General features: G+C 36.0%; 1 protein-coding gene across 1 annotated transcript in view; it reads left to right on the top strand.

Moving 5' to 3' along the window:
• LOC118730502 (sucrase-isomaltase, intestinal) overlaps nt 1–12,051 on the top strand; it is an 85,971-nt gene that overhangs the window by 47,388 nt on the left and 26,532 nt on the right. Inside the window, exons 8-12 of the mRNA XM_036458508.1 lie at nt 344–469; nt 1,269–1,400; nt 2,845–2,958; nt 4,739–4,855; nt 7,340–7,424. Of these exons, the coding sequence (XP_036314401.1) occupies nt 344–469; nt 1,269–1,400; nt 2,845–2,958; nt 4,739–4,855; nt 7,340–7,424 (574 nt within the window). The remainder of the gene's footprint in view (nt 1–343; nt 470–1,268; nt 1,401–2,844; nt 2,959–4,738; nt 4,856–7,339; nt 7,425–12,051) is intronic.

Here is a 12,051-nt window from a genome sequence, read left to right as displayed (position 1 = left end):
TTTTTTATTGGGAGCCTTTAAAGTTCTATTACATTACTTCCTGGTGGAATGGACTAAGTGGGGTCTGAGAGAGGAGTCTGGGAAACATACTCCCTCACTCACAAAATTTAAATAATTGCTTTTATAGGTATATGCTTTGGGAGGAAATTCCATGCCTTTAATTAAATTCTCAAAAGAGTTCTTGAAATTCCAGATTTTCCTCATTATTTCTTTGGTTGTGACCAGGGACAACTTACAATGTTAGATGCCCATCACAATGTGAGGAGTTTAGTATCAAGTCCTGAAGACCCATGCTTGTGAACATTTATCTCACTTATTGCATTTGATACTTTTCTCTTTACAGGCTATTGGACGTCCCTTTATGCCCCCATACTGGTCTCTGGGATTTCAGCTAAGTCGATGGGGCTATAATAGCATAGACGTGCTGGAAAAAACGGTTGAACGTTTAAGACAGTATGATATTCCTCATGTAAGTGTACCCCAAACACTATGGGGGAATTGATTGGAACAAAGAAATCAGGTGTAGTGATTAACCTGTAACCTACATAACAATATATATTTGCGTGTTACAGTAGTCTGTCCTTATTCACAGGGAACATAGTCTGAGATCCCCAGTGGATGCCTGAAGCTGCAGATAGTACCAAACTCTATGTATATTATGTGTGTTTTTCCCTACACATACATACCTTTTCATGCAAAGGAAGCACTATATGGCTTCTCTGTGGCATATCCAAGTTGGCAGCATCAGTACTCTTTTGGGGCCATTATTAAGTAAAATAAGGGTTACTGCAACACAAGCATTATAAAACTAAGACAATAAATATGATAACTTACCTGACTACTAAGTAACTAACAGGCGGGGATGTATACAGCATGGGTATGCTAGACAGAGATGATTCACATCCCAAGCAGGAAAGAGCATGATGGTGAGATATTTCATTATGCTACTCAGAAAGGCATGAATTTAAAAGTTACACATTGTTTATTCCTGGAGTTTTCCATTTAATATTTTTACACTGTATTTGACTGCAGGTAACTAAAACACAGGGGGCTTTTAAATGCGGGGGGTTAAGGATTACTGCTTTTTCTCAGTTTCTTATAAAATAATCAGGTTATCCTCTTTTCTTACAGGATGATAAATAAATATCAATAAACATCAATATTTAAATTTCCAATTATATACAGTCACTCAATAGCTACTTATGAGCTCTGACAATGTTTGTTTTTCTAATGTTCGAGGGCTATTTCTACACTGCTCTTTTGTACAGGATGTGCAGTATGGGGATATTGACTACATGGAACGGCAGTTGGACTTCACCTATGATAAAGCTAACTTTGCTGGTCTGCCCGAGTACATTAAGAAACTGAAAAATGATGGAATGCATTATGTCATTATTTTGGTAAATTTCTTTGAAGATCAAACATACAATATTTAAATTCATATTTTCTAACAATTTCTAAGAGCATATACTACAATTAATTTAGCAAAAAGAATGTCCAGCATTAAATTATTCCAGCACTAAAATTTTATTTAATATAAAATAATAAATGTTACATTTTATTAAAGGATAATAAATTATAAGCAAGGTTTCTATTATTCAGTGATACAAAAAATGTCAATAACAAGTCATGAAGGAATTTAGTCACAATTTTTAAAATTACAGTGCTCTTCCTTCAAAAAAATGAACTTATACATAGAAGGAAAAATAAGGCTTTTTACGGGTCACATAATTTGTCAAGAGTTGAAGACTTGCTCATAAAAATTCTAAACAAAGGATTATATAGTTATTGAATAAGTGTATTGAACTTAGGTTGCAGGAATATTTTCTTCATGTTGGGTACAACATTATTTTTTACTTACTACATTTAGAATATAAAAAGAAAAGTCATCATAACTACTTCTAGGAGCATGCATACTATTAAAAGTTCATTCATAATGAGGTGTTTGTCTCATTAACACTTCTTATAAAATAATTGTTCTATCTGTTATCTTAATGTAATGATAAAAATGTCACTATATGTTATAATTCCTATATGACTTAATGGTGTTAGAATTTTATGGAAAGAGCTGTGTGTGTGTGTGTGTGTGTGTGTGTGTGTGTTTAAGATGGCTTTTTATAAATAAAAGTACATGTATTTATTATCCGACTGACATTAATTAGCAGGAGTGTATGAAAAAATATTTTAATAGAAATAATTATGATAGTAAAATGTTTAGTAAGAAAAATAGACTTGGAATAAGCTCAATAAATATTTTTGGGGAAAAAACTGAATATAGAATCATATATATTTTTCTTCTTGAGGCATTATAAGGCTTGCCCTTTTAAGAGGGACAGTGACTTTAAGAATTTGCCAACTATACTGCTTCATTTTGTGGAAGAGAAACTTGTTGCCCCTTAAAATTAACTGGATTAACCAGGCTTTTTCTAGAATCCCAATTTCTTGATTTCTCCATTCAGGAATTTTTATTTGTTTTATACTTTCATAGCCTTATCTCTTATAAAAAGTGACCAACCAAAAAAAGTAGCATGAGTTGTATTTATCTACTTACATAACATTTTCAATAAAGAAAACTAGAGATTTTTGTTAGAAGCAACTGATTATATTATTAAATTAACATTGCTTAGCTTCATATTTTGCAGTATTAAAAATGAATGAAAACATACAGTTCTTATATTTGTAACCATACTTAGTAGCTGGTAACATTTTAATGTATGCAGTTTAAATTATATTGTGCATGTGAATAATATATAGATACTCATGTTTTAAAAACTTTTGGAAATTTTATACTTAAATATCAATTATCAGACTATTACCAATTACAATGTCCTTGGGAATTTGCAGGATCCCTTTTTGACAAAAGATGAGCCACAAGGTACTTACAGGCCCTATGAACTTGGACAGGAATTGGGAGTTTGGGTCAATAATTCTGATGGAATCACACCAGCGGTTGGCAAGGTAGGCACCTTGAAGAATAGATGAATACCGCCTTCTATACTGAGTTTTTATTTCAAAAATCACAATTCATAAGGCATCAGTGAACTGGTATCACCTGAGTTTAGTTCAGAAAAATTATGTACAGCTTCTCAAGCTGACTGTTTGGAGCATTGGCCTGGATACTGTGGATTTTTAAGAAATTCCTTAAGTCCCATAGAATTGGTGATAAATTAGAAGGATCCACTAATATACACTGTAACATTCTGAAAAACTACAATTTAATAAGTATGGAAAAATTATATTGATTGAGATTACATAGGAAAATTAAGTTTATGTAAATTGAGGAATGACACATAGATATTTCTTAAATATAAGAAAATTTCTCAGCCGGGACCAGTTTGGCTCAATGGATAGAGCGTCAGCTTGGGGACTGAAGGGCCCTGGGTTCAATTCTGGTCAAGGATATGTACCTTGGTTGCGGGCATATCCCCAGTAGGGGGTGTGCAAGAGGCAGCTGATCCATGACTCTCTCTCATTGATGTTTCTAACTCTCTATCTCTCTCCCTTCCTCTCTGTACAAAAATCAATAAAATATATTAAAAAAGAAAATTTCTCAGTGTTTTCTTTTACATAATAGAAATACTTTAATGCTTTTGCTGAGGATCAAAGCAGTACAATATTGTAAAAAATATAATACTAACATAAAAAGTATAAAGTGACAGTTATTCTTTTTTCAAAATATACATCTTATCATTACAGTGTATACATCTTATCATTTCAGTATCATGTAGCCATAGTTTTACATGGGAAATAATAGTATATAACATTTAAAACTTTTTAAAAACTATAACAATATTATATATACAGTATTTTCCATATTAATACATATGAAATTACCTTATCTTTTGAAATAATGTGAAATTCCATAGTTCTCATGGGAGAAAATTAGTTTATAACCAATTCTGAATGATGTATATTTTCTTGTTTCTCATATCTTAATATTACAAACAATGCTGCAGTAAACTTATTAATATATACATATGTTTCATATTCTTGTCTCATATCCATATATGCCTTTAAAAAACTTTTATTTCTTGATTTGAGAGGGGAGAGAGAAAGACAAAGAGAAACATTGATTGATGATTTGTTGTTATTTATGTATTCATTGGTTGATTCTTGTATGTGCTCTGAACAGGGATCAAACCTGCAACTTTGACACATTGGAATGATGCTGAGCTACCCAGAAAGGGTCATATGCATTCTTAAATTTAATTATTTCCCCTAAAAATTTACATTTGACTTTGAAGTGACTTGACATCTGTACATCATTTAATCTTTGCATCCATAAACATTCTATATCTCTCATTGATATGTCTAATTTTGAATACCGCCTTGGCATTCTGTACTTTTCATTAAATTATTATTGCTCTTGTTGACACCATAGACATAAGTTTTTATTGTTATTATAAATGTAACTTTTACATTTTTTAACTCCTATGCTTGTATTCATATAGATTTATGTGTGGAGATAAATGGCTAAAATATAAAAGAACAATAAAATATGATTTCATGTACAATTTCACATCTGAAGAACACTGGTTAGGGATATGGGTTTCTATTCCCAGTCTACTACAAACTTGCTATGTACTTTTACTATGTACTTTGTTAAGTTACATAATTTCACTGATTCTCACATTTTATTTATATGACTCAAAATGCAACCTAAGTCCCCACGATAGCTATTTCTGCACCATGTTAGGTGCATTATCACTGTTTAGTTTGACTTACTTGTCCGTTGTAGGCCTGGCCTCCAGGAGATTCAGTCTATCCAGACTACACCAACCCCAAAACAGCAGAATGGTGGACACAGATGTGCATGGAATTTAAAAATGTTCTTGATTACGATGGGATCTGGATTGTAAGTCTAAATTTATTATTAAGTCCCCCCCACCCCCCCGGTGGAAAAGTTAAATGTTCACCTGCTTCTCTTTTATTCACTTTATAATAAGTTGAAGTGAAAACTTCCCATCTCCTGCTTCTTGATAACTTGTGCCTTAACTGTTTTAATGCACCACTGGGGAGAAGCCCTGCCTGTAATAGTGGCAGCATCTTGTTTGCTATAGTGATCTTCATCTTACTCTTTATTCATTCATTACTGTTTATACCTACTCAGTGCAGGGCACTGAGGAGGCAACAACTGGGGAGATAGGCTGAGAAACAAGCATTTGTGTGGCCCTGACAGAGCAAGCAGATGATACAGTGGATACAGAGATGAAGAGCATTAAACTCAGGTCAATTGAACTCAAGGCTGGCCAGTTCAGACTTAACTATTAAAGGTGATGGTTAAGATGAAGACTGGCCAATGAATGGAGATTGGTTAAGTGGAGCAGGGTGTGGGTGTGAGTAGAAGTGTTTCAGGTAATAGGAACAGCCTGTGCTAGAGTGCAAAGGAGAAAGACCATAGGCTGGTGTTGCTCTAATACTATTGGACAATCACAAGTTGCATGTATAATAGGCCCCACTCTGCCAGAGAGTCACTTGCAAACAGAATCATGTGATTGGAAGACTGAATGAGAGCTAGACAACCCCACTACTCAACGAGGGGCATTTTCTCTACATACAATACTATTTGTTGTTTCTTTGCCTGTGCTCATGCTCTCCTCTTCTTTCTCTCCCTTTCTACATGTTCAAAGCCTATGAACTGGTCAACATGCAGCCTCCATATCTAATTCTCCATGAACTCTTCATCGTTACACTGTTACTCTGACTTGAAGTAATTCTTCCTCTCCCTTACTTCCAGAAACACCAATTTATTGAATACTTACTCTATGCCAAGAGGCAGTAAAAATACACTTAGAAAAATTCTGACCTTCAGGAAGCCGACATTTTAGTGGAAGATATACACAAGAAACAAGATAAATAAATAAAATACGTAGTATATTGGATAATAGTAATTATTACAGAGAAAAAATTAATCTGGGAAGTGGGTGTTTTAGTTGATTCAGACTATTTAGTCCACTCAGACTGATTAACGTACAAACAAAAGAAATTCATTTCTCACAGTTCTGGAGGCAGAAAGTCTAACATCAGGGTGCCAGCATGGTTGGGTAAGGGCTCTCTTCCAGGTAGCTTATTGTATCTTCAGATGGTGAGGGAAAACTAGGGAGTTCTTTGGGTTTTCTTTTATAAAAAGCACTGATCCCATTTAGGGAATCCTTCGCTCTCATGACCTACTCACCTCCCACAAGCCCCTCCTTTTAGTACCATCACCTTTGGGTGTTTGGATTTCAACATGTGAATTTGGAAGTGGGGGGCATAAACATTCAGACCATAGCACAGGGGTAGGAAATTTAGGAACTTAAAAATGTTTGGAGTTTAAATAGAGTGGTTAGGGAAGGTTACAGCTGATAATAAAGACCAGAGGCTGAGCCCTAAGGGAAGAGCATTGAGGCAAGGGAGCAACATGTACAAAAGCACTGAGCAGAATATGCTTGGTATTTTCCAGAAATAGCAAGGAGCTGTGTGGCTAGAGAGGAGTAATCAGGGGGACAGTCAGAGAGTACAAGGTCAGAGAAATGTTGAGGCAGTACCACAAACTGCATCATGGACCAACTGTAAGATCTTCAGGTTTTACTCTGAGTGAGAAGGAAAAGTGCTGAAGGATTTTGAGCCCAGGTTTTCAAAGGATCATTCTAGTGCTGCACTGAGAATAGACTATAGGAAGGCAGAAAGCAGTGTGAAAACAGAGATGAATCCAGATTTTATGGAGCTTGATAAAATTTTGGCAGCTCTTTATAAGAAAAAATATTAAAAGTTACAAGTAGAGTTATAGCTGTAAATTTATGGAGTGGTCATGAAACTTAAGGGACTATGGAACTTAACTTTCTTAGCTTCCAAATAAATCTACCTCTGGGCCCACGTGGAAAAGAGAGACCAGTTAAGATGCTATTCCAACAATCCTGGCATGAGACAATGGTAGTATAGCCTGGCAATGCAGTGAATGAGGTATCAGATTATATATACATTTTGAAGATAGAACTGACAGGATTGATTGACAGATTAGATATGAGCTACAAGAAAGAAAAAAAAGCACAATTTGTGTCTACAGCCATTGGAGATTGGAATTACCTTTCACAGAACAGAAATGGTTGTACCTATTCAGTTCTGTGACATTTATATATTTGTGAAACTTGCTAATAGCCAGTATATACTCTTTGAGACCAAGGACACTATCTTGTTTGTTGCTATGCATCCTAGAGCTCTCAGCTTGCCATCTCACACATTTAGATCCTCAAAATGTGTCTGTTGAAGGAAAAAATGCTTTCTATGTGCCCTGCTTCCCTAATGGAAAGTAAGAAAACTTTGCCCATTATTACTCATTGAGTTTCTATTTTTATGTGAGGATATGAATGAACCATCCAATTTTCAAAATGGCCAACATCCAGGATGTGAAAAGAATCATCTAAACTACCCACCATATGTGCCTGGTAAGTACATTGAATGTGTCAAATGAGTTTGAAACACTTATATTCCATGAGGAAAAGTCTCTTGAATGCCATCAGTTTGTTTTAGGAAAGTACATTTCCTTTTATAGCTCACCAATCTAGGAATAATCCAGTAAATGTAAACCATGGATGTGTATGTACTGCATTTCTTCAATGGTAATGCTTTGGAATGTTTGTGAGTTGTGTCCTCATTTATCTAAGAAGGATCAAAAGACTTCCTTCCTTGACTATCTTTATAAGAGTCAGGGAGCTAGATTTATTAATGTGTCACATCTGATTCTTGGATGAGTGAGTTCTTCCCTTTGGCTGCAAAATGTTTGCAACTTATAAATTCCACAGTTTTTGCTATTTCTATAATTAATTGCATACAATTGAAAATAGAATGCCATAGGAAAGCTGTGAAGATTTGAGTAGAGTTTTGCACTAAAATTAGAGGTTTATCCTTGACTGCAGACTTCTAGTTTGAGGGATTATGGCACTTTGTTTAGAGTTTCTTTAAAATTACAGCCATGTGCAAGTACAGTGATTCAGTTCCCAGTGAAACCAGAACAAAAGGGAAAAGCAAAAGCTGACATCCCACTCACATCCCTTGAATCCACGAGATACTGGCCTCCCCCACATGTTACTCTCAAGGCTGAAGAAACGGTGTCTGTGAGTTGGTCCCTTCTTCCATTATTCAGTGAAATAGCTAAATGAAAATATCAAGTAGGCAGCAAGATGTATTAATCTAGAGAGAGGCAATCTGGGTTTGAGATTAAAAAAAAAACTGGGAAATATATGCATAAAAATGATGTTTAAACTTACAGGGATTGATGAGTCAATGTATTGAGAATGTCAGAATGTAAAATGTGAACTTGACAAATGGGCCCTCCAGCCTTGAGTCTCGAGTAGACCCATACTGAAACAGTTATGCTTTGGATGGAAATAGAAATTCAGCTGAGACTGCCGAAATCAGTTTGGCTCAGTGGATAGAGTGTCGGTCTGTGGACTGTAAGGTCCCAGGTTCGATTCCAGTCAGGGGCATGTACGTTGGTTGCTGGCACATCCCTGGTGTCAGGTGTGCAGGAGGCAGCTGGTCGATGTCTCTCTCTCATCGATGTTTCTAGCTCTCTATCTTTCTCCTCTCCCTTCCTCTCTGTAAAAAAATCAATAAAATATATTTTTTTTAAAAGAAAAAAGAAATGCAGCTGAGAAAACCAAATGCAAACAATTGGAAAGGGATGAAGAAAGGCAGGAAAGAATCCCTTCTTGTGTCCCAAATGAGGAGATTAAGAAACAGTCAAAACAGGTGACACGTGAGATGGTGTCAAGAAATTACACAAAAAGAGTTCAGAACGTGTCCAGCGCTCAGCAACGTAGAATGTGGCAATACTGACAATATTCGTTTCGGTGGAGTAGTAGGAATAGATTGCAAACTAAATTCTGAGTGAAAGGGAGATGAGGAAGTAGAGGCAGAGGTGTAAACAAACCTTTGGCAGGGTTGGCTCTGAAAGGAGCAGACAGCAGACAAATGGGGCTGTTATTGAGAAGAATGTGTGTAGAAGGAGATGTTGTTTGACTATCTTTGTTTTTTACAAAATGAGAGACACTAGAGTGTGTTTGTGTGCTGTCAGGAATGAGCCAGTAGACTGGACAAAGTGGCTAATGCAAAAGAAAGAAGAGATAATTCAAGGATTGAAATGCTGAGAAGAGAGCCTAGGCTAGCATTCATTGGGAAGGGATGGAGCGGTGAAAGAGCAGGCACACTGCATTGTTGCTGAAAGAAGAACCAGCACACAGATGCACATGGATGTGTGGGCTAGCTGATGGGACTCTGCAGATCTTCCCACTAGAAAAGCTTCTATTTTAAAGATTTGTTCATCAGTGCAAGAGACAAGGAAAATGAGGCTGAATTGGGGGAGTAGGGGCTTTTAAGAGATAGAAGGTCCGTCCCCTTGATGGTGAAGAAGATCTGATGGTGACAAAGTAAATTCATGGCAGAAGCTTGGTGGGATTCTCAGGCAGCATTGAAGACTCATTTAAATTCTTTTTTAAAAATATATTTTATTGATTTTTTTATAGAGAGGAAAGGAGAGGGATAGAGAGTTAGAAACATCAACAAGAGAGAAACATGCACACTCCCTACTGGGGAAGTGCCCGCAACTAAGGTACTTGCCCTTGACCGGAATTGAACCTGGGACCCTTTAGTCCACAGACCAACATTCTATTCACTGAGCCAAACCAATTAGGGCTCATTTAGATTCTTGAAGCAAAGGATGAGGAATAGAGATAATGAAAGGGTTGGGTAGTGAATGGAATCACACACAGTAATTTCAGGAACAAGACACCTGTGCCTCACCCTGACTAGTGGTATAAAAGCACCCCCCCACACACACACACACACAAACACACACACAAACACACACACAAACACACACACACACACACACACACACACACACACACACACACCCCGAAGGCAGCCCATTGGAGAACCAGCAACAACACAACAGATGTCACAATGCTCCCAAACCTAGTCAATCTCTTTCTTAGCTATAAAATGGGGATATGAATTCAAAATTTGCAAGTTAAGAATTTAAAACATTCTATATAAAGCAGGTGGGTAGCATACAACATGTGTACAAAAAAAATAGCCACTATTGTATCAATTACAAACAATTTGGGAGGATTTAAATTGAATTCCGAGTACTTTGCCAAATACTAAAAATAAGTAATTAATAAAAAAGAGTGATTATTATAGTAATTTCCCATCATTATTGCTTCAGGGTATGAAGCCAGAATTAGCTAAGATAGTCCTCATTTTCACCCTGACTGGGGTCATTCTTTCACATAATGCTTACTTACTGTATAATATTATTTAAAAAAACAGATCTATCACTATTTGGAACATAAAAAAGAAAAGAGTATTAATCAGAGGAAAAAATGACTATTAATACCAACTTGGAATATGAAAGATAGAAACAAGGCCAGTTAAGCTCTCAGACGCATTCTTTCTGAAATAGATCATTGTGAAAAAGCATTGAAGGAATCTGCTTATAGTCAGGACAAGTGTTACCAAGATACTGAGCTAAAGACTAAAGTCTGATGTGGCATCTGATGAATATTCTTATCTCCTGTGCTATTTTTAACCAGTATTAAATTTCCTTTTTTCCTTCTCTTTTACAATTCAATAATCTAAGATAGTGATTTGCAAGCAGTTTGTTCCAAGGATTTTTAAAACATGCAATACCTGACTATTTAGTGAAGGGCACTAAATACATTGTTAAATTTTTAAAAAATGACATCAGCCAACACAACTGGAGCCATCTGATATGAATGAATCAAAATTGTCAGGTCAGCAAAAACATATATTTTTTGCTGTGCCGCAGAATTTTAGTAATTCGTTTTATGTGTGCCATGAGATGAGAAAGATTAAAAAATCACTGATCTAAGGTTTTACCACTTTGTGTAGTCTCTTTGATTGGTAACCGTTTCTGATTGTATAAATCTAGACGTTGAGATAATTAGGAGTTATATTCCAGTTAAAGTACAGAAATTCATAATTATCACTGCATTCCAGCAGATAATTATCTACATTTGTTGCATTTTTTTCTTTGTGGCCAAACAGGCTGGCTTTATTATGATATAGTTAGTGCTTAAAATGTTCTCTTGGGAGTTAAATAATATAATGAGGCTGCTGCCTTCATCTATAGGAGGTGAGAAAATTATTAATATTACACAATATCTAGATTCCTGCACCTATTTTACATTCTCTACAAGTAGCTTTAACTTGAGCTGAGTTATGTATGTAGCTAAATTTAAGCCATGACTGATGGCCAAGGAAAAGTGCCTCAGTTTATTTTACATTTTGAAAAATCATTACAAGTTCTATTAGACTTATTCTCAAATGCATACATTCAGAAATTAAATGTCAAGAGGCTCTACATCTCTTTAAAAACACATTCTTTTCAAAATAATAACAGGTTGGGAGAAAAGTTTATAGTAGAAACAAAAATGCTCTAAATAGCCAAGACCGGTTTGGCTTAATGGATAGAGCATCGGCTTGGGGACTGAAGGGTCCCGGGTTCGATTCTGGTCAAGGGCATGTACCTTGGTTGCGGGCATATCCCCGGTGGGGGGTGTGCAGGAGGCAGCTGATCGATGACTCTCTCTCATCGATGTTTCTGGCTCTCTGTCTCTCTCCCTTCCTCTCTGTACAAAATCAATAAAATAGTCACACACAAAAATGCTCTAAATGGACATGATTGTCTCACCTCTCCCCTCACCCCCCCAACACATACACCTCCAGGGAGACCAAATCCTTTCAGTATTTAAGATCTTACTTGTCTTTAATATAGCACAAAGACAGCTTTGAAATGACATTAAAATCTCAATTTTAAAGACCTAAAAGACAGGCAAACATTTCAAGTCTGCAGAATGTGGGTTAGAATTAGATTTTCTTGTGTATTAGACTCTTTCCATCCTTGTTGCTATGTTGAAAAAAATGCATTTAAAAAGTCATAAAAGCTACTCCACTTGCTATTATAGATGCCTGTCATTCCAAAGCTGATCTTCTTTTTTAGCTAGATATGCACAGCAGCTTCACACTAAGTTGCAATAAATGCCTTGA

Source organism: Pipistrellus kuhlii, unplaced genomic scaffold (assembly GCF_014108245.1).
Source record: "Pipistrellus kuhlii isolate mPipKuh1 unplaced genomic scaffold, mPipKuh1.p scaffold_m20_p_3, whole genome shotgun sequence".
Taxonomy (NCBI): domain Eukaryota; kingdom Metazoa; phylum Chordata; class Mammalia; order Chiroptera; family Vespertilionidae; genus Pipistrellus; species Pipistrellus kuhlii.
Note: the sequence above shows the minus strand (reverse complement) of the source record. Positions and strands in the feature narration are given on the sequence as shown.